Source organism: Mobula birostris, chromosome 3 (assembly GCF_030028105.1).
Source record: "Mobula birostris isolate sMobBir1 chromosome 3, sMobBir1.hap1, whole genome shotgun sequence".
Taxonomy (NCBI): Eukaryota; Metazoa; Chordata; class Chondrichthyes; order Myliobatiformes; family Myliobatidae; genus Mobula; species Mobula birostris.
In genome coordinates, this window is record NC_092372.1 from 134,632,755 (window position 1) to 134,651,629 (window position 18,875).

General features: G+C 39.7%; 1 protein-coding gene across 1 annotated transcript in view; it reads right to left on the bottom strand.

The window, feature by feature from the left end:
* Window positions 1–18,875, bottom strand: part of LOC140195287 (histone deacetylase 9-like) — a 700,837-nt gene that overhangs the window by 147,600 nt on the left and 534,362 nt on the right. The window contains exon 9 of the mRNA XM_072253371.1: window positions 10,553–10,684. Coding sequence (XP_072109472.1) covers window positions 10,553–10,684 — 132 coding nt within the window. The remainder of the gene's footprint in view (window positions 1–10,552; window positions 10,685–18,875) is intronic.

Genomic DNA, 18,875 nt, shown 5'->3' on the forward strand with positions numbered 1-18,875 from the left:
CCCTGGTAAGGGCAGAAAACTACAGCTAGCAGATCAGCCTTGGCCGAGGGGACCCTGGGAAAACATCCAGATAGACTTCACAGGGCCCTCCAAAAAGCAGGGGGAAAAGCTACGGTCTGGTAATTATGGATCACTTCACCCAGTGGGTGGAGGCTTTCCCAACAAGGGACTGCACTGCTGCATGGATCCTAGTTCAGGAAATCCTCCCAAGCTGGGGAAACTGGGATTCAGATCAGGGAGCACATTTCATGGGGAAAATGATGAAGGAAATGTGCCGACTGCTAGGGATTCGACAATGGTTCCACGTACCCTACCACCACCAGAGTTCAGGGATGGTACAAAGGATGAACCAAACAATCAAGAATGTGTTAGCCAAAGCTATAACTGAGACAGGAAAGACATGGGTTGATGTATTACCAGGAATCCTGATGAGATTGTGTGTAAGCCTGAACAGCACGTTGGGTCTCAGCCCCTATGAATTATTGACGGAGCGAGCAATGTGACTCCCCTATGGGGTAATTACCGGTTGCGGGGAGCCTGGGGCTTACAGGGATAGAATGACCCAATATGAGAAAGACCTTTGTAACCAACTTAAACTATTAAAGGACCGAGCGAAACACAACAGCAAATCGCTGATCAGACAGAGCCAGAGGGAAAGGGGATAGTCCTTCCATAGCCTGGCAACCAAGTTATGGTGAGGGTGCTGCCAGAAAGGCCAGGGTTTTCCCCCAGGTGGATAGGACCACAGACGGTACTCTTAACCAATGATACATGTGTCAGTGTGCAGACTCGGCGAGGCAGCCAGTGGAAACACAGGACTCAGGTTAAAGCATATGACTCAGCCTCTTGTTGCTCCCAGAGACAGAGCAGGGTCCAAGTGTACCCAGTAACCATGTAATTACAGAGAACCTAAGAGAGGAACACCAGCCGGCCATGCCAGACATGACCACAGCTGATGAAAACATACCCGGAGAAAACGCAAGGGCAGAAAATGCCGAGAGCGTGGCAGAAGACACTGTGTTGGAAAACCAGGAATAGCCTGCTAAAGTGTGATGATGATGGTACTCTGTTTATAAAAAAAACAGAGGTAGATGATTAATTTTACAATATAGAATAGAAAATTATTGGAAAATAGATGGGGAGGGATTTTTTAAGTTAAAGCAGAGACGGCAAGTTTCACCACTTCGAAGGCATTTCAAACTGCACATGGCACCTGAAAGCAGTCACCCTGAGTCTGAGGAGCTGGGGCCTTTTCAGCAGTTGGGCCAGTGATCGACCAGACAGTTTGGAAGGGGGTGCCACTGGGGAGAGGTCCTTGCAGACATTTACATAAAGGCCACCCCAACCCCTTCCTGTACATCGATGAGAAGGCCTGTGTGTGTTCCTTGAAGGAGGGTTTCAGCGACCAAAGGATAAAGGGCTGAAAACAAAGGAATGTGATTAAGCTGCAGTCAGCCTGCAGGGAAAGAGCCAACAGGTACACGAAAGGAGCTGCATTTTCCTAAAGACTTGGAACAGCCTCTCTGCTTAATAGTGGCAGGTAGTGAATAGGGAATGCTAGGATAGATATCTAGGCATCCAAACTTGGCGGGGGGAGTTTCGAGATGGGGCGTTTTTGCTGCCCTATTTGAGTAGATCCTTCCAGGTTGGCCTTTCCTGGTACAAATTTGTTATTTTTGTCCAGAAGGGCCAAGAGGAGGGACTGTTAGAGCAATTTTGGGTAGATGATTCATTTACACTTAAATGACTCCGGCCACCAGTCTTCTGTTTAACAAAGTACTGTGGATTGAGTTCACAAGAATGCATTTCTGAAAAGCTGTGAATACTGGAATACTAGCCCAGAAGCTGCAGATGGAAGTGCGAAGTTTACAGGTCGTTTTGAAGACAGCCTTATCTATACTTCATAAATATGAATTGTCCTCTATGTTAGCACGTAAAATACCAAATAAATGTATTGTGGATTTAACTTGCACTCCTAAAGGCTGTGAGTACCAGCCCAGACGTGCGGGCGTCAGGAGGAAAGGATGAAGTCAGAAGGTGTGATGTTTTGTATGTAGCTTCAAAAGAAAGCATCATCTATGCATTGTCTATAACTTTGTAAATAGGGATTGCCCTTTGTGTTTAGCAAATAAATATCGAGCCCACATTGGGCTAGCAGACCTTTCTACCGAAAGCATCTCCGGTCCATATGATGCCTGCTGTACCTTGTGTTGAATAAAGAAGCTGCTTTGTATCTACCAGTAACTCTGTCTCTCCGGTGATCTCATCCACACCACAACAGGCTTCATCAACAGCGATGACGAGACGATATACGGAGAGGAGGTAGAGTGGCTGGTAGAATATTGCAAGCACACAACTTCAGTTTCAATGTGGACAAGGCAATGTGGAGATGATTATGGACTTCAGTAACGTACAGGCTGACCACTCCTCACTGCACATCCATAGCTCCTCCCTGGAGAGAGTTAGGAGCATCAAGTTCTCGGATGTGCACATAACAGACAGTCTCACCTAGTCCTTCAACATCAACTTGTTAGTGAAGAAAGCACATCAGCATCTTCACTTCCCGAGGAGAATTGAGACTTCCCTCTTCCCCATTCTAAAAACTCTTACAGAAGCACCACTGAGAAGGTCTCAACTAGCTGCATCACCATCTGGTGTGGTGGATATTCACTATCCAGGGCCAGGAGGGCTTTCTTTTTTGCTAGGCTTAGCTTTCCAATGCCGCAGCTGAAACCTCTAGAGATCAAAGAGTTGTTTTTGAGTAAGTTAAACTTCTAACCATTATTCATTGTTTAGCTTTTTGTCATAAATGGAAGCCAGTTCTTAATAAAAATGACAAGCAATAATCAGATTGAAGTTAAAAGGACAGCTTTGCAAACAGCACCTGGGTTAACTTCTTAAGTTAACACGAGAGGGCATGATTTTAAGGTGCTTGGAAGTAGGTACAGAGGAGACGTCAGGTATGTTTTGTACGCAGAGAGTCGTGAGTGTGTGGAATGGGCTGTCAGTGGCGGTGGTGGAGGCAGAGACTATAGGGTCTTTAAGGAGACTCCTGGATGGATACATGGAGCTTAGAAAAATAGAGGTCTATGGGTAAGCCTAGGTAGTTCAAAGGTAAGGACATGTTCAGCACAGCCTTATGGGCCGAAGGGCCTGTATTGTACTGTAGGTTTTCTGTGTTTCTATTTAATTGGGCTTGTTTCAAATCAGAAAATATGGCTAAGTTATTTAGTTCAAAGAAGCTTTCAGACCAAATTCATACTATCACTTAGCACATCAAATAGCTGATTGTTAATAGTTGGAAGGTTTGTGTGCTCAGACAGCTTCACGGCATTAATATTGGGAATCTTGGAGCTGTGCCTCCCGAAGCTTTTTTCCTATTTGTGTAAAAAGGTATCTGGGGGGGAAAAAATCATATACTTGTGAAGTCACCCAAGTGACAAAGAAACAATAGAAAGGTAGAGAGTAGCCAGGCTTATTAGGAATAGCGAAGAACATCAAGAAAAATGACAGAAATATGGGGAACTAGAATCCATTCCTTCACTTTTGATTTCCGCACAGATGATTCATTTGCAGCAACTCTTTTGTATGCTTTTTCAGCTTACAGGAAATATGTATGTGTTTTGGAAATCCTTTTGTGTTTTATAAATCATTTGTAATTTGAAAATTGTTTAAGATAGAAAAACTCTGAGTTTGAAATGTGTTTGAAGGATATTGTCTGGATTTAAGTGAGTATCTGTAAAAAAATAAATGAACTGTGTTTAAACTACTTTGTTAGATGGAAATATCTCCTCCTTTGTAGGAAGTGGGGACCCACTGCTCAAATAGTAGGTGTTGGTAGCTAACTTTGCTGTACGGAATAAACAGGAATGTGAACAAATCTTTGAGGAGTAGGTAGTTACAGTATAACCTCCCTTTAGTGAGGGTACCTGTGGCTATCTATATCGGATATGGCTTAAGGTCTTTATTTGAGTTTAGAACTTGTGTTCAGCAACCAATACCATCACACTGGTATGAGAATTGCAAGACATTTGATCACAAGTCCCTATGAAGGATTGTGAGGACTGTGGAGAGGATCATCAGAGTCTCACTTCCACCCATCAGAGATATTTATCAGAAATGCTGCTTATGCAAGGCCCTTAGCATTGTTAATGATCCCTCCCATCCACCCAGCAATCTCCTTGATTCCCTACCATCATGCAGGAGGTACTGCAGCATTAGGACAAGAACTGTTAGGACGGGAGACAACTTGCTCTCCCAGGCTGTATGACTTCTGAACTCCCTGCCACGACTGAGTTCACATCACGAATGAAGTGCCAGTTGCTTGATACTGTTTAATTTTTAATTGTGTAGTAAATGAGCCTTATTTTTAAGCTATTTTCATTTTGGTCCAGAGGAAGATTTTCATCTGGTGGTATACAAGTATATGGTGGAATGACAATAAACTTGAACCTGTGTTTTATTTTAGTTATAGACATTTCCTTAACTAACATCCAAATGAATACTGTACATTAGTTCAGAGATGGAATTAAACCCACAACTAAATTATAAAGGAATTCTCTGTAGAAATTGAGATATTGGGGGTCCATTTTTGTTTTGAGTACTCCTATACAATGAAACTTTATGTTGTAAGCACTAACTCTTGCACTGTCCAAGTAAAAAAATCCAGCTGTCATGATCTGATCCTGTTTCATGTGTATCACTGATCACTATCAGGCCTGCTAGAGGCAACAGTAGGAGAGAGCTCATTATGTTATGTTACTGGAGACTGTTATTTCAGGTCCCAGCAGAGTTGGCATCCTGCTCATAATCTAGAATATAGTCTTTGTCTGTTTTGTTTCCAAAAAAAAATTTGTATATATAAAATACTAAATTAATCACATTGCTTTATCCTAATCAGTAAGGCTATATAAAGGATAGGTAACCTGTTGCCTCTTACTCAAAATAACCTAATCAGCAATATTCAGTTTTGAATCAGTTGCCTCTGGAATTGAGTGTAGTTTCCATTTAAACTTGGATCAAGAAGCAGTCCCATAGTGACTGCTGATGACAAGTGACTGCAGTCCGATCACCTGGCTGTAATTCTACTCCCGGCATATAGACAGAGACTAAAGTACGCAGCACCAGTGGTGAGGACCAAGAAGGTACATCAAGGGAGGTGCAGGAGCACTTACTTTATGTCAGTTGACCAGACAATATTCTGGGATTCATCTTTGAATCTGAATGAATACGCTACGGTTGTCACCAACTTCATCAAGATCTGTGTGCTTTCGAGAACATACCAGACATACCAAAATTAAAAGCCATTGATGAACTAGGAAATTCGGAATCTGCTGAGGGCTGAGAGCTTAACACCCAAGGATACACATTGTATCAAAACGACAGGCAGGGAGGGACAGGGAGTGGTGCTCCTCTGTTTGTTAAAAAATGAAATCAAATTCTTATAAAGAGGTGATATAGGATCTGAAGATGTAGAATGCTTGAGGATAGAGTTAAGAAACTTCAAGGGTAAAAAGACCCTGATGGGAGTGTATACAGGCTGAGATGTCCAGAAACGGGGGCTTCAGTTTGAGAGTAAGGGATTAGCCATTAAGGATTGAGATGAGAAAAGAATGTCTTTATCCAGAAGGTATTGGATCTTTGAAATTCTCTACCCAATAGAAAGATCGTTGTGGTTTTTGGAAACCATTCATACAAGAGACTGCAGAATTTCTTGAGAAAAGTGATCTCACCCCAAATACCTTTAGCTGTTTGATCAATGATTTTCCTTCTTTAGGTCAAAATTTTTAATGTGCACAAATGATTGAAAAGAGATTTGTTCCATTTGCAAGTCCTTAGTGCAGAAGGTTCTTACAGGTTTCAATGGGATATTGACCGAAAGCAGAGCTGGGCTGAAAAGTGGTAGATGGAGAATTGTGAAGTGATTCACTTTGGAGGCCATATTTGAAGGTGGAATGCAAGATTCTTGGCAGAGTGGAGCAACAGAGGGATCTTGAGGTCCACATCCATAGATCCCACAAAGTTGCTGCACAAGTTGACCGGGTTGTTAAGAAGGCATATGGTGTGTTGGCCTTCATTAGCCAGGGGACTGAGTTCAAGAGCCGCAGGGTAATGTTGCAGCTCCATAAAATCCTGGTTAGACTACACTTTGAATATTGTATTCAGTTCTGGTCACACCACCTCATTATTTAAAGAATGTAGAAGCTTTAGAGAGGGTGCAGAAGCAATTTATCAGAGAATGCCTGGATCAGAGCATGTGCCTTTGAGGATAGGTTAAGCAACCCAGGGCTTTTCTTTTTTGAACTATGAATGTTGAGAAGTGACCTGATAGTAGTATACAAAATAAGAGGTATATATCGACTGGATAGCCAGACTATTTCCCAGGGCAGAAATGGCTAATACCAGGGGGCATAATTTTAAAGTGATTAGAGGAAAGTATAGGGGGGAGTATCAGTTCTTTGCCTAAAGAGTGGTGAGTGCATGAAATGAGACATCTAAGAAAGTCTTCGGTAAGCACATAGATGATAGAAAATGGTGAGCTATGTAGGAGGGAAGGGTGAGATCAATGGCTCCCAAACTTTTTTGTCTTACCAGTTCATATCCCCAATGCCCCCTCTCCCTTTCCACCCATTACATAAAAACTATAAAGATTTTTTATTGTCAGTGCACTGTGAAAGAAAATAGAAACTACAAATTTAAAGCAGTGACAAATAACTGCAAAAAGTATTCAAGTCAATTTAGAGCTACAAATAAAATGATTTCTCCATTTTTAATTATAGTAAAAACAATTTTCATCAACAATTTTAGCCTGTACATTGTAGTCCAACAATTCACTACTTCATTGCTTTTCCACATTTCAATGAGATGGATGGGCTTAGTGCAATGATATCAGCTTCTCAACATCAGGCTGAATGTCACTCAGGAGTTTCAGATCCCTACATTCAGTAATTTGCACTCTGTTTCATTGCTTTGAAAGAAGTTGGGTGACTGCTCTGAAACTGCACTCCACTAAATATGATGTTGGAAGTGCAATAAAGAATATCTTGATCTTTTTCCATACTGCAGTTTTAGTGTAGTTTCAAAAAGCATCCCAGGCAGTTTCCTTTTGAGAGTTACCTGACTTTTGTGTGAAACATCAAGCAGTCAAACTGTTAATAATTCTCAATGCAAAGCTCTTGAGATAATCGAGAATTGAGAGCATGATTTTTGATTTTATTTACCGCTGTGATAACAGTATTTAATGATTTGTGCAGCTGATAGCTAAGGTTTTTTGTGACAAGGTGACATCTGTGAATTACAGTGAATGGTAAATATATTAGCTACAGTTTTTTTTTCATGAAAATAATAACCCGGTGGTGGCAACTTGTCATTGATGGTGCCCTAACTGTTGCACAAGCAATAATGTTAGTGAGTGCAATGTCCTTCTCTTTGAAGAATTGCTCAACGACATAAAATATTGACTTCCACTTTGTATCTGTTTCTAGTCCCCTTGCCAGTAGCAACTCTTGAACCATGCTTCCATCTTTTATGAAATTATCATAACCAAGAAGCAAAGACTCATTGGCTGGCAATATTAACTATCAAACTACAGAACAAATTTGGTTGCCCTAAGTATGTTGCACAATATGTCTTCCATATTCATAGACAATTCATCTATTCATCTTTGAACAGAGTTGTCACTGAGCTGATTTGCTTTAATCATTTGGTCAGGTGACTTATACAAAACTGTACTCAGAACCTTCCTTACTGCTGGTCGAATCAGTTCTTCTCCAATTGCAAAGGGCTTTCCAGATTTAACAATGAGTAATCAAATGCATAACAAAACATACAAAACATCACTGCAACACACATCAAAGTTGCTGGTGAACGCAGAAGGCCAGGCAGCATCTCTAGGAAGAGGTACAGTCGATGTTTTGGGCTGAGACCCTTCGTCAGGACTAATTGAAAGAAGACTACCTCTTCTTTCAGTTAGTCCTGACAAAGGGTCTCTGCCCGAAACATCGACTGTACCTCTTCCTAGAGATGCTGCCTGGCCTTCTGCGTTCACCAGCAACTTTGATGTGTGTTGCTTGAATTTCCAGCATCTGCAGATTTCCTCGTGTTTGTGTTTTTAAAAACATCACTGTTTTGTTTTGAAATGCTGGCAAACGTATTTTGAAGTGTTTTCCATTTCTGAAAGTTTTCACTAAGTGACTGAAAATAAGCCAAGTTTATGTTTACTTCATTAGAGGGTGTTCTCTTCAAACGTTTAAGAAGTATGGACAGTTTCATTGCTTCTTTTGGGAAAAAAAACTTCTTTCACATAACAGACACAATGGCTGCTGCTGATGCCTATGTATCTTTGAAAACAACCCTGTGTCACTAACTTGACTGAATATTTGAAGAGGTACCAATTATATTGACATAGTCAATATTGTCTACATGAACTTCAGTACAGCCTTGATTGCCCTGTGTAGTAAACTAGTTCAAAAAGTTAGAGCCCATGGCAAACAAGGCAAGATGACAAATTGAATCCAAATTAGCTCGGCACTAGGAGGCAGAAAGTGATGGTGGATGGTTGCTTTTTGATTGGAAGTCTGTAACTCGAGTGCTGGGGCCCTTGACATTCGTGATGTACACTTATCAGCTGGAGGTGAATGTAAGAGATTTAATAGTAAAATCACAGATGATATGAAAATTTGAAATATTGTAGACAGCAAGAATTATTACCTTGGGCTGCAGCAAGATATTGATTATTTGGGAAATCAGAAGGAGTAATGGCAGATAGAATTTAATCCAGTAAAGTGTTAAATTATGCATTTTGGAAGATCAAGTAGGGTATAATGTACACAGTAAGTGGTAAGATCCCAGGGAGTTTAATGGAGAGAGCCTAGTTGCCTAGTATGCCTAAAAGATATTCCATGTAGGCCTTCATTTGCAGAGCACTCAAAAACATTTTTTTTTAATTTAACATCTAAATATTTTCAGTTCTAATTTGAATTTCCTCTGTTTCTCGCTGCTTTTAAGCTGCCTAATTTGCTGGATGGATATTGATAGCATTTATTGGTATCTGCATTATTAAAACAAGAAATAAAACCTGAACATTATTTGAACAGTTCCAATCAGAATATTGCTCTTTTATGAGTACAGATTTCTTAATTTTCATTGATTTCTAAGTAAAGTAAACATTACAGTTTTATCTCTCCACTTAACTGTTTCTTTGAATATTATACTGAAATGGCGGCTTCCACATGCCAAGCATTTCTAATATTGGAAATACTAAATGAAGGTGATTCAAGCTCATTGCTAGCAAAATTTGATGTAATGGTAAAACTGTTCAATTTGTTTAAGTTTATTTTATACATGAAGTAGGTAGGAGGTTGAGGCTCAATTTTATCCTAGCATTAAATACTCAGTCCCATTGTTAAGGGTTAACATCCTTTTGTCTTCTCTACTACTGCTGTGCCCCAGTGATGAAATGAAAATCCAACAATAACTTTTTGATCCCCTATACCAGATCCTATTTCCTATCCTTGAGGTGTTCTACTCCAAGTAATATGACCGAAACCAAATGACTGACTGGCCGAAATCCCTGTATTTGCCTTCTTAGGATCTCTAAGTCATATTGGTTATATCTTAAGTTATGAGAAAAAGTAAAAGAGTTTAAAATTCCTTCCAAAAAGTTTAGCTTGGAATAACCTAAAAGAAATTTTTAAAATCCTGAAGGAAGTTAACAAAATTGATATATGCAAGCACATTAACTGGAGCCAAGGGCCATATTAGTATGAGAAACTAGCTGAAATTAATTAAAAATAAGAAAGAATGTGAGGTGGGACTATTTTTACATTTAAGATAACGGATTTTGATTGTTATTGGGGATGGTCATTTAAGACATTAATTTTAATTGATTTAAAACATAATTAGCTATAGTTCTAGGGAAAAGCCGGTTAGAGGAATACGATAAGAAAGGTCTTCAGGGATAAGATCAAACAAAAACAGACAGTCATTTGGAATGAAGTAACTTTTCCTGCTGCTATGTTTTCTTATTTAGCATCTGAACTTTCTTCCATGACCTGTGTCTAATTCACTCCCAGACCCAGCAAAAACCACTGTTTCTTCTGAAAGGAGCAGATTTAATTTGCTGTTTTGAGTATTTGTGTCATTGTATAAAGCTGCCTCACAGCCAGGATGTTAGAATAAAGATATCCATAAAGAATATGCCAGCTTTTATAAAGAGCATTGTGTTCGTCCCTACTAAAGGCTGTCCTTGGGTTACATGCACCCAACTTATGGACACCTCTACATTTGAACGAGCTACCGTAATATTAATACATTCAAAAGTCTGGTCTGGCATATGTTCATTCCAAGTGCTAGAACCAGATTCCTCTCGCTCTCCATTTTTGTTCTTTCTTATCAGCCTTAAGTGGTTTTGAAAACATTCACTGCAATACTGTGGATGTATGGTTACCATATTGAGTGATTTTGCTTTTGTACTTTCTGAATTATAGACCAAACTGTCTAAAGGAATATCTGAGAAAAGGGGATCCACTTGTAACCCTGGGATGACCTGTACCTGTTCTCTCAAGCGTTCTCTTCTTGAAGATGCTGATAATGGTACCATCTTTTCTGCGCAATAAGGGACTACTCCTCCTCTCTGTCACTTTCTGTTTTAACCTGGAACGCACCTTCAAGTTTGGCTCTGAGGCTGTGAAGACATGAGAACATCAGGTGTGGACAAAGAGAATCAAAATAACATTCATATAATGTATCAGGGAGAGTGATGTGAGGCTAGAAAGATGAATTTGACTGAATATATTAAAAATAAAAAAATTGCCAGTAAGATTTAGTTTAAATATAGCAGGAATCTAAACTCTGTTTGAATTAATCTGGTTATTCCACAAGGTGAGAACTCAGTATGGCCCTTTAGACCACCTTTCACTCATATTCCTGGAAGTAGTTAACTCAATCAATTTTTTTTTTCAAATCAAGTCTGTCAGTGCAAAAGCAGAGGACACAAGAAATTAAAAAGTAGGGATAGTACTTCATCTTCCTCAAAATAGGAGGCATTGGAAGAATTCATGTGCCAGGCAGAGTTTATGGAGGATAAGGGACAGTCAATATTTTGGGTTGAGACCTTGCACTTCATCTTTAGATAATAGAAACGATAAAACCTACAGATGGCCTCCTCAAGCTATCCAAAGGTATGAAGAAAGCTCCACCAGCTTGCTCTGCCATAACTGGAATCATCAGTAGTGAAAAGGATTGGAAAGGATGGCAGAAGTTTCAATACTATAAATCACCTTTTAAAAAATTCCCTATTGTTAGATATGTAGGACTCCAACATAACTTTTTCTGCTTACTTACATCTTCAGTTCAGAGAGTTCAAAAAATAATTCTCCATAATAGTAGGATTTATACGGTATTAATTCACTTTGAGTTATATGGTCATACGAAACTGAAAAGGGCTCTTAGCCCACATAGCACAGACTCATCAAGCACCTCTTATGCTAATCCTACAATTCCATTTTATTCCCCTCATATTCCCATCAAAAGATTCTACCACTCATGTGCACACTAGACTAGGGTCAATTTACAGGGGCCAATTGGCCTTTCAACCTACGCCTCCTCACGGCGTGGAGGGAAACCAGACCACCCTACCAACTCAGCAACCAGTGTGATGAATTAAAAATGGAAAACATTATATAACTGCCCCAAGATGTTTATGGATTTTCTAATTAAATAGTGTAAGAAGGAAAAAAAAAACCTTACATTTCCTGAAATCCTGTTGATCAATAACCTTAATGGAGGCCATTCATTCTTCAATTCCATGAATTTCAATCATACAGTTCTACAACGTGATATGTTCCCAGTTAACTTGGCATTTGATAAGATTGCAAAATGACTTCTCTTGTGTTTTATTTTAGTCGGCAATAAAACATATACTGTATATTTATAGCTATTGTCATGACAACATTAGAGGCCAGAAAAGGAAGTATTATGTGGTGTTAACCATGGCTTAGTGCAAACAGTCTCATCACTTGACTTAAAAAGTTGTGGGTTCAAACCTATTCCAGATATTATCCAACCAAAGTGGCATTCCAATAAGCATTGAGCGAATGATATCTGCTAAAGTTCTTCCTGTTGGAAAAGGTTGAACCAAGGGCAATTCCGCCTTTTCAATAGGTAGAAAGTATCTCTGTGGCATTACTTCAAAAAAGAGTGTGTGAGTACTCCAAAGTCCAACTGAAATGATTAACTGATCTCAGTAATGTCTACATTTCAACCATCTTAATCATAATAAGGGATGTAAGAATGTGTTGAAGTCGTGAAATATCTCAATGTATTGTTATAAACCATTCTTTCTTAATGCCAAATGTAATCTTCATTCCAATAGTTGTATAGCGGTTCTGACTAATTTAACTGAAAGAACATGCAACATCGAGTCTGAAATCTATCTCCCATTTTGCCAACTGAACTACTATTTATTCTGTATTCCAGAGTAGAATTTAGTAATTCTAAACAAAATAATAAAACAAACCATCCTTTCCAAATGTCCATTCCTGCTGAAACATACAAGTAAAACAATATACAGGGTGCAGGGTGATGTTTAGTCAGACACATGAATATTTGCTTAAAGGCAGGATGAGAATCTAAGCTTCACTCAAATTCTGCCAATTTTAATGACAGAACCAATTTTAATCCCCTGTCTCTGTTTCCAAGTCAGAAGAGTGAAAGCCCAGCTGGGTTCTTCCAGGGTGCTGCTCTGAACAGAAGGGGTGTGTGTGTGTGTGTGTGTTCTCATTCGTGATTGGGAGTTGGTGAGGTGAAGATTGTAAGCAATATGGTGGAGAAGAACCAATAATTCAGTTAGGATGGTGATTGGAGCCCAAAAGAGAAACCAAAAAGTTTGATGCATCTTCTGAAAGGGTCTCAATGGAAAGACTTGAAGTGATATGTTGTTGGTGAGGCACTTAAAATAAAAAGCGTAGCAGCTTCTAGATTTAGGTAATTTCTGGGTAACAAAAAAATCTGTTTTTAAAGTCCATAAGTTTATTTTGTCCATAAGTCAGAAAGTACGCAAAATTCATTCACTACCTTAACCCTTCTTCCATTTGGAAGAGGGGAAAGATGTAGGGCCATAGGGAAAGAGCAGGGTTGTGGATTAACTACATTGCTCTACTGGGAACCAACATGGATTCAATGGGTTAAATGGTTTCCTTGAATGAAGTAACAATTCTTTGATTATGTGACCCTCAAAAGTAGAATCCTATCCATGAGCTCCATGGAGAAAAGTTGCACAAACTTTAAAACTTATTTGGATAATTTAGCCCCAGGTATGAGGAGGCAAAGAGAAAGCGGGTGGTTTTCTGAAGCCTGAAATCCTGGCATTATGGAGAATGTGCAGATCCCGATGAATCTGACAGGAGGAGTTCATAGTAAGTTTTAATATCCCCCATAGTCTGCACAGTAAAATGTACTGCAATGTCATTCACTGATTAAATGAAAGACAGAATAACTGGTATTCTACTTTCTGGTGTTCTCCTCTATAATTTTCAGTGCTGTGTTTAAGTTGAAGTTCAGAAGAACCAAAGGCAAGAAATAGATTTAGGCAAAATTCCAGCTTTTCTGGAGATTGCTACAGTGTCCAAGGCACAGCAGCATTCTGTTCTTTTTTTGCTATTCAGCTAACAATTCTGTGGTCTTCCAGCATAACCATTCCAAGAAACATATTCCAGCTCCAAATGAAGTATGTGTCATTGTGTTTATTTTTGTTTTAAAAAGCTACATCGGTGGGCCAGCTGAAAATCTAGTTTTGTGGTATTGCAGTGTTAAGATAATATTATGCAATTGTGTACATATCAGGCAAAGGGGATCTTCCACGTAATGCTTTCAATCTCATGCCTGATAGACAGAGATCAACAAATTAAAACAGAGGATGCCAGAGGAATAGGCATAGAAAAGTAATCTTGAAAAAAACAAAAACTCCTCTTCAGTTTTTTTTTAAACCAAATTCCACTTAGTTAATAGCCTGTAAGTGATTTGGTGCCTTCTTCAAACCAGCTTAAGATGAATGTCACTTAGTACATGTTTTACAAAGGCATTTATTTTGTCATCATATTAAAAAGGATTCAAGTTACCTGCAGGTCCAATAAAATTTATGAGGTAACCTTCACCTGAAAATATTTTTAGCTCCAAAGAAACGCATTCCCAACAATGAAGGAGAAGTAGTAAAGTTCAAAGTAAATTTATTATCAAAGTACACATATGTCACCATATAATCAATGAATCCAATAACCATAATAGGATCAACAAGAGATCATACCAGCAGAGCAGACAACCAGTATGCAAAAGACAACAAACTGGAAATACAAAAGAAAGAAAGAAAAAAAAATATATATATATATTATATGCAATAAATTTTGAGAACCTGAGATGAAGAGTCCTTGAAAGTGAGTCCATTGGTTGTGAGAACAGTTCAGTGATGGGGCAAGTGAAATTGAGTGAAGTTATTCCCTCTGGTTCAAGATACTGCTGGTTGAGGGATACTAATGGTATTGGTCCTGAGGCTCCTGTACCACCTTCCTGATGGCAGCAGCAACATGGGTGGTAGAGGTCCCTGATAATGGATGCTGCTTTCCTGCGACAATATCCTGTGTAAAAGTGCTCAATGGGTGGGGAGTACTTTACCCATGGTGGACTAGGCCATATCCACTACTTTTTGTAGGATTTTCCATTCAAAGGCATTGACACTACCATTCCAGGCTGTGATACAGTCAGTCAATATACTCTCCACCACACATGTATAGAAGTTAGTCAAAGTCATAAACACCATGTCAGATCTTTGTAAACTAAAGAAGTACAGGTGCTGCTGCGCTTTCTTCATTTGCATGCTGGACCCAGGACAGGTCTTCTGAAAGGATAACATCAAGTAATTTAAATTTAATGACCCTCTCCATCTCTGGTCCTCCGATGAGGTCTGGTTCATGGACCTCCAATTTCCTCCTCTTGAAGTCAATAATCAGCTCCTTGGTCTTGCTGACATTGAGTAAGAGGTGGTTGTTATGGAACCACTCAGCCAGTTTTTCAATCTCTCTCCTATAGGCTGATTCATCACCACCTTTGACTCAGCCTACAACAGTGCGTCATCAGCAAGCTTAAATATGGTAATGGAGCTGTGCTTAACCACACAGTAATAAGTGCAAAGCAAGTAGAGCAGGAGGCTAGGCACACAGCCTTCTAGTGTACCTGTGCTGATGGAGATTGTGGAGGAGATGTTATTGGCACTCTGAACTGACTGGAGTCTGAAAGTGAGGAAATCGAGGATCCAATTGCACAAGGAGGTATTGAGCCAAAGGTTTTGAAGCTTATTGATTAGTTTTGAGGGGATGATGGTATCGAATGTAGAGCTGCAGTCGATAAAGAGTATCCTGATGTATGCATTTTTGATGTCCAGATTTTCCAGTGTTGAGTAAAGAGCCAATGAAATGACATCTTATAAATTTTTACCAGAACCTCCCTACCCTTATATTTGATGTCCTTTCTAATGGAGGCAAGTGTCACTTCTGCATTTTTAAACATTGTCTACTCTGTTGCTACCTTCAGGAATCTTAGATTTGTACATCGAACTCTCCTCATTTTTAAAATACTCTCTAAGGCCCTACTATTCATTGTGCATAACCTAATCTTACTAGTCTTTCCAAAATGCATCCCATTACTTTTTCCATGATGAATCACCATTTGCCTTTGCTCTGCCCATTTTACCAACTCATACGTACTACGGGCTAAAACTATCCTCCTCACTACCACCAACTTTTGTGTCATCTGCAAACTTACAAACTATACCTCCTATATTCACATCCAAGTTGTTGATGTATCTAAGAAACAGCAAGGATCACTGCAATGATTCCTGGGGTACACCATTTGACATAGGTTTTCAATTACAGAAACAACTCTTCAACATCACCCTCTGCACCTTATTACCAAGCAAATTTTGGATGCAATTTGCCTTTTCAGCCAGTATCCCATGAGACATTTCAAAGGTTTACTGAAATCCACATAGACTAGGCCAACCACACAACCCTCATGTTATAAAGATTCAGAAAGTATTTTTCTCACTCTGACAGTTATTCATAAATCAGATTGCAAGTAAAATTTATTTTTTTGTAATTCATCATTTCCTGCAATAATATTATTTAATATTAATTAAGGATTTAGATCAGAATTTTAGAATTTTGTAGTTCTTTGATCAGCACCCAATTTTTTTTATATATGTAAAAACACTGACACTTAAATTATGGAGCCAATAGCAGTGATAATTCAGGACAGAGTTTATTTTTGAGTTGGACCACAGATATTGTCTCACTTTGGTGGAACAAGCCATGTAGAGTCCATGTAGCATATAAGGGCAGAGATGTAATGCTGAGGCTTCATAAGGCTGCAATTGGAGTATTCTGTGCAGTTTATGGCCCCTTATCTCAGAAAACATGTGCTGGCATTGGAGAGGATCCGGAGGAGGTCCATGAGAATGATTCCCAGAATGAAAGGGTTAACATATGAAGAGTGTTTGATAGCTCTGGGCCTGTACTCACTGGAATTTAGAAGAATGGAGGAGGGGGAGAATCTCGTTGAAACCTATTGAGTATTGAAAGGTCTGGATAGAGTGGATGTGGGGAGGATGTTTCTTATAGTGGGGAGTCTAGGACCAGTGCACAGCTTCTAAATAGAGGGATGTTAACTTAGAACAGAGATGAGGAATTTCTTTAGCCAGAACATAGTGAAACTGCAATTCACTGCCACAGGCAGCTATGGAGGCCAAGTCATTGAGTATATTTAAGTCGGCAGTTGGTACGTTCTTGATTAGTCAGGGCATCAAAGGTGACAGGGAGAATGCAGGAGAATGGCGTTGAGAGGGATAATAAATCAGCCACGATGGAATGGCTCGGTGGTCCAAATAGCCTAATTCTGCTCTCATATCTCACAATGAACCAATCCACCAAGACACCAGCATTTTACTGCCCATCTCTAATTCTCCAAAAGGTGGCAGTGGGCCTTTCTCATCAACAACTTCAAGTCTTCTGGAGAAGGTACTCCCACAGCCCTTGTAGATCAGTGAATTCCAGGCTTTATATCACCAATGATGATGGGAAGGCTACAAATTTCCAAGCGGGAGTGTTAGTCTTGCAAGGGAATCTGGAGGGGGGTTGCTGTTCTTGTCCTTCTGGGTGGTAGTGATTACAGTTTGGGAGGTGCTAAGGAGTAGATTGGCATGTAATAATGGTGCATTTTGTGAATGGTATAGTCTCCAGCTATAATGTACTGGTCGTCAAGGCTGGTTGTTGCTATAACAAACATGCTTGGTCCTTGGTAGTTCCACTCCTTGAGTATTGTCAGAATTACTGTTCAATTCAGATTCATTTTATTGATCGCATGTACATTGAAACATACAGTGAAATGTATTGTTTGCATCAACAGCCAACACACTGTAAGGATGTGCTGGGGGCAGCCTGTAGATGTTGTTATCCGTTCCAGCACCAACATAGCGTAGAATGGCATAATGCTCAGCAGATCAAAACAGGACACAACAAGTAGCAAAAGAACAACGGCAAAACAAGCTCTGTTCCTTCCTCCCACCCACCCATGCACATACACAGCCCCCCATCACCAGACATACTGTCTCCAGCCTCCAGCCGGATTGCAAACATGCTGACTTTGGGTTTCAACTTCCCCAGTGAACTCACAGACTCAGGGCTGGTCATATAGCCTGAACCTCCGGAATTCTGATCAACCTTCAGGATTCAATCTTCGGCACTGACCCCAGGACTCACCACCGACGATGGAACTGACCCCTAACAACCCCCCACCTGCACCCCATTCCCATCTCTACACACTAAAAAACAAAACCATAAATCTGAGCCACAACCTTCAATGGAGATTGCAGCTCAGCGTCATCTTGACTGGAAGCCGTTAGCCAGGCAAATGGAGAGATTTACAACTTGTAAATCAGCTTTACAACTTGTAAATTGTGGAAGTGCTTGGCAGAGTGAGAAGATGAGTCACTTGTCTCACTTCAACACTCTGGCATCAATGATGTGATAATGAAAATGCAGTGTTACACTTGGGTTCAATCAATAGCTGCTTCTCAGCTAACTGAAGAAGTTGGAGTGTTGTAACTGAACTACTACAGAAAAGGATGATCCGACAATTCCTTTCTCCATAATGCAGCTGACAATAATGATTTAACTTGACATCTGAAGAAGCCTAACTAAGTGAGGTACTGTGAAACACTGTAATACTTATTAGCTACATAAATCAAGAGGCGTCTACCTTCTGGATTGCAAAACCACTTAAATATTAGTGTACAATAGTGTACAATGGGATAACTGGCCTCCTAGTAGAACATGAAAAAAACCAAGAGGAAGTGGAATTCGTCCTCTGGGCATCCTAAGAAAGACCATCAGTAGTAACTCTGCTCAATCAAGCCACCTCACTAATCATTCCAGGAGAAAAAAAAAGGCAGGGAAATACACTTCAGTTCTGCTCAGAGTCATTTTATTTATAATCATGTACCACTGAGCAGTAAAGAGATTTCCATTAGACCCATTGACTAATGTAATGCAAATCCTTTGGGTTTGGTGAGAGCTCTTCAGGGCAGGCTGAAAGAAACTGGAATTATCTGCAAATCTGCTTTATGCACAGCTGCAAAAATTAGTTTCTATTTTTGGCTATATATTCATCCCTTGTTCCAATTCAGATCAATCGTATAAACAGAACACTTCCTGCCAAGCGTCCTGAAACTCTGCTCACACAGGAGAGAAGATTTAACAGCTTTACAACTACATCAGTATGCTCTCTCACTTTGCTCCACCACTGTAATTGTTGTGTGGGAAAAAAAAAGA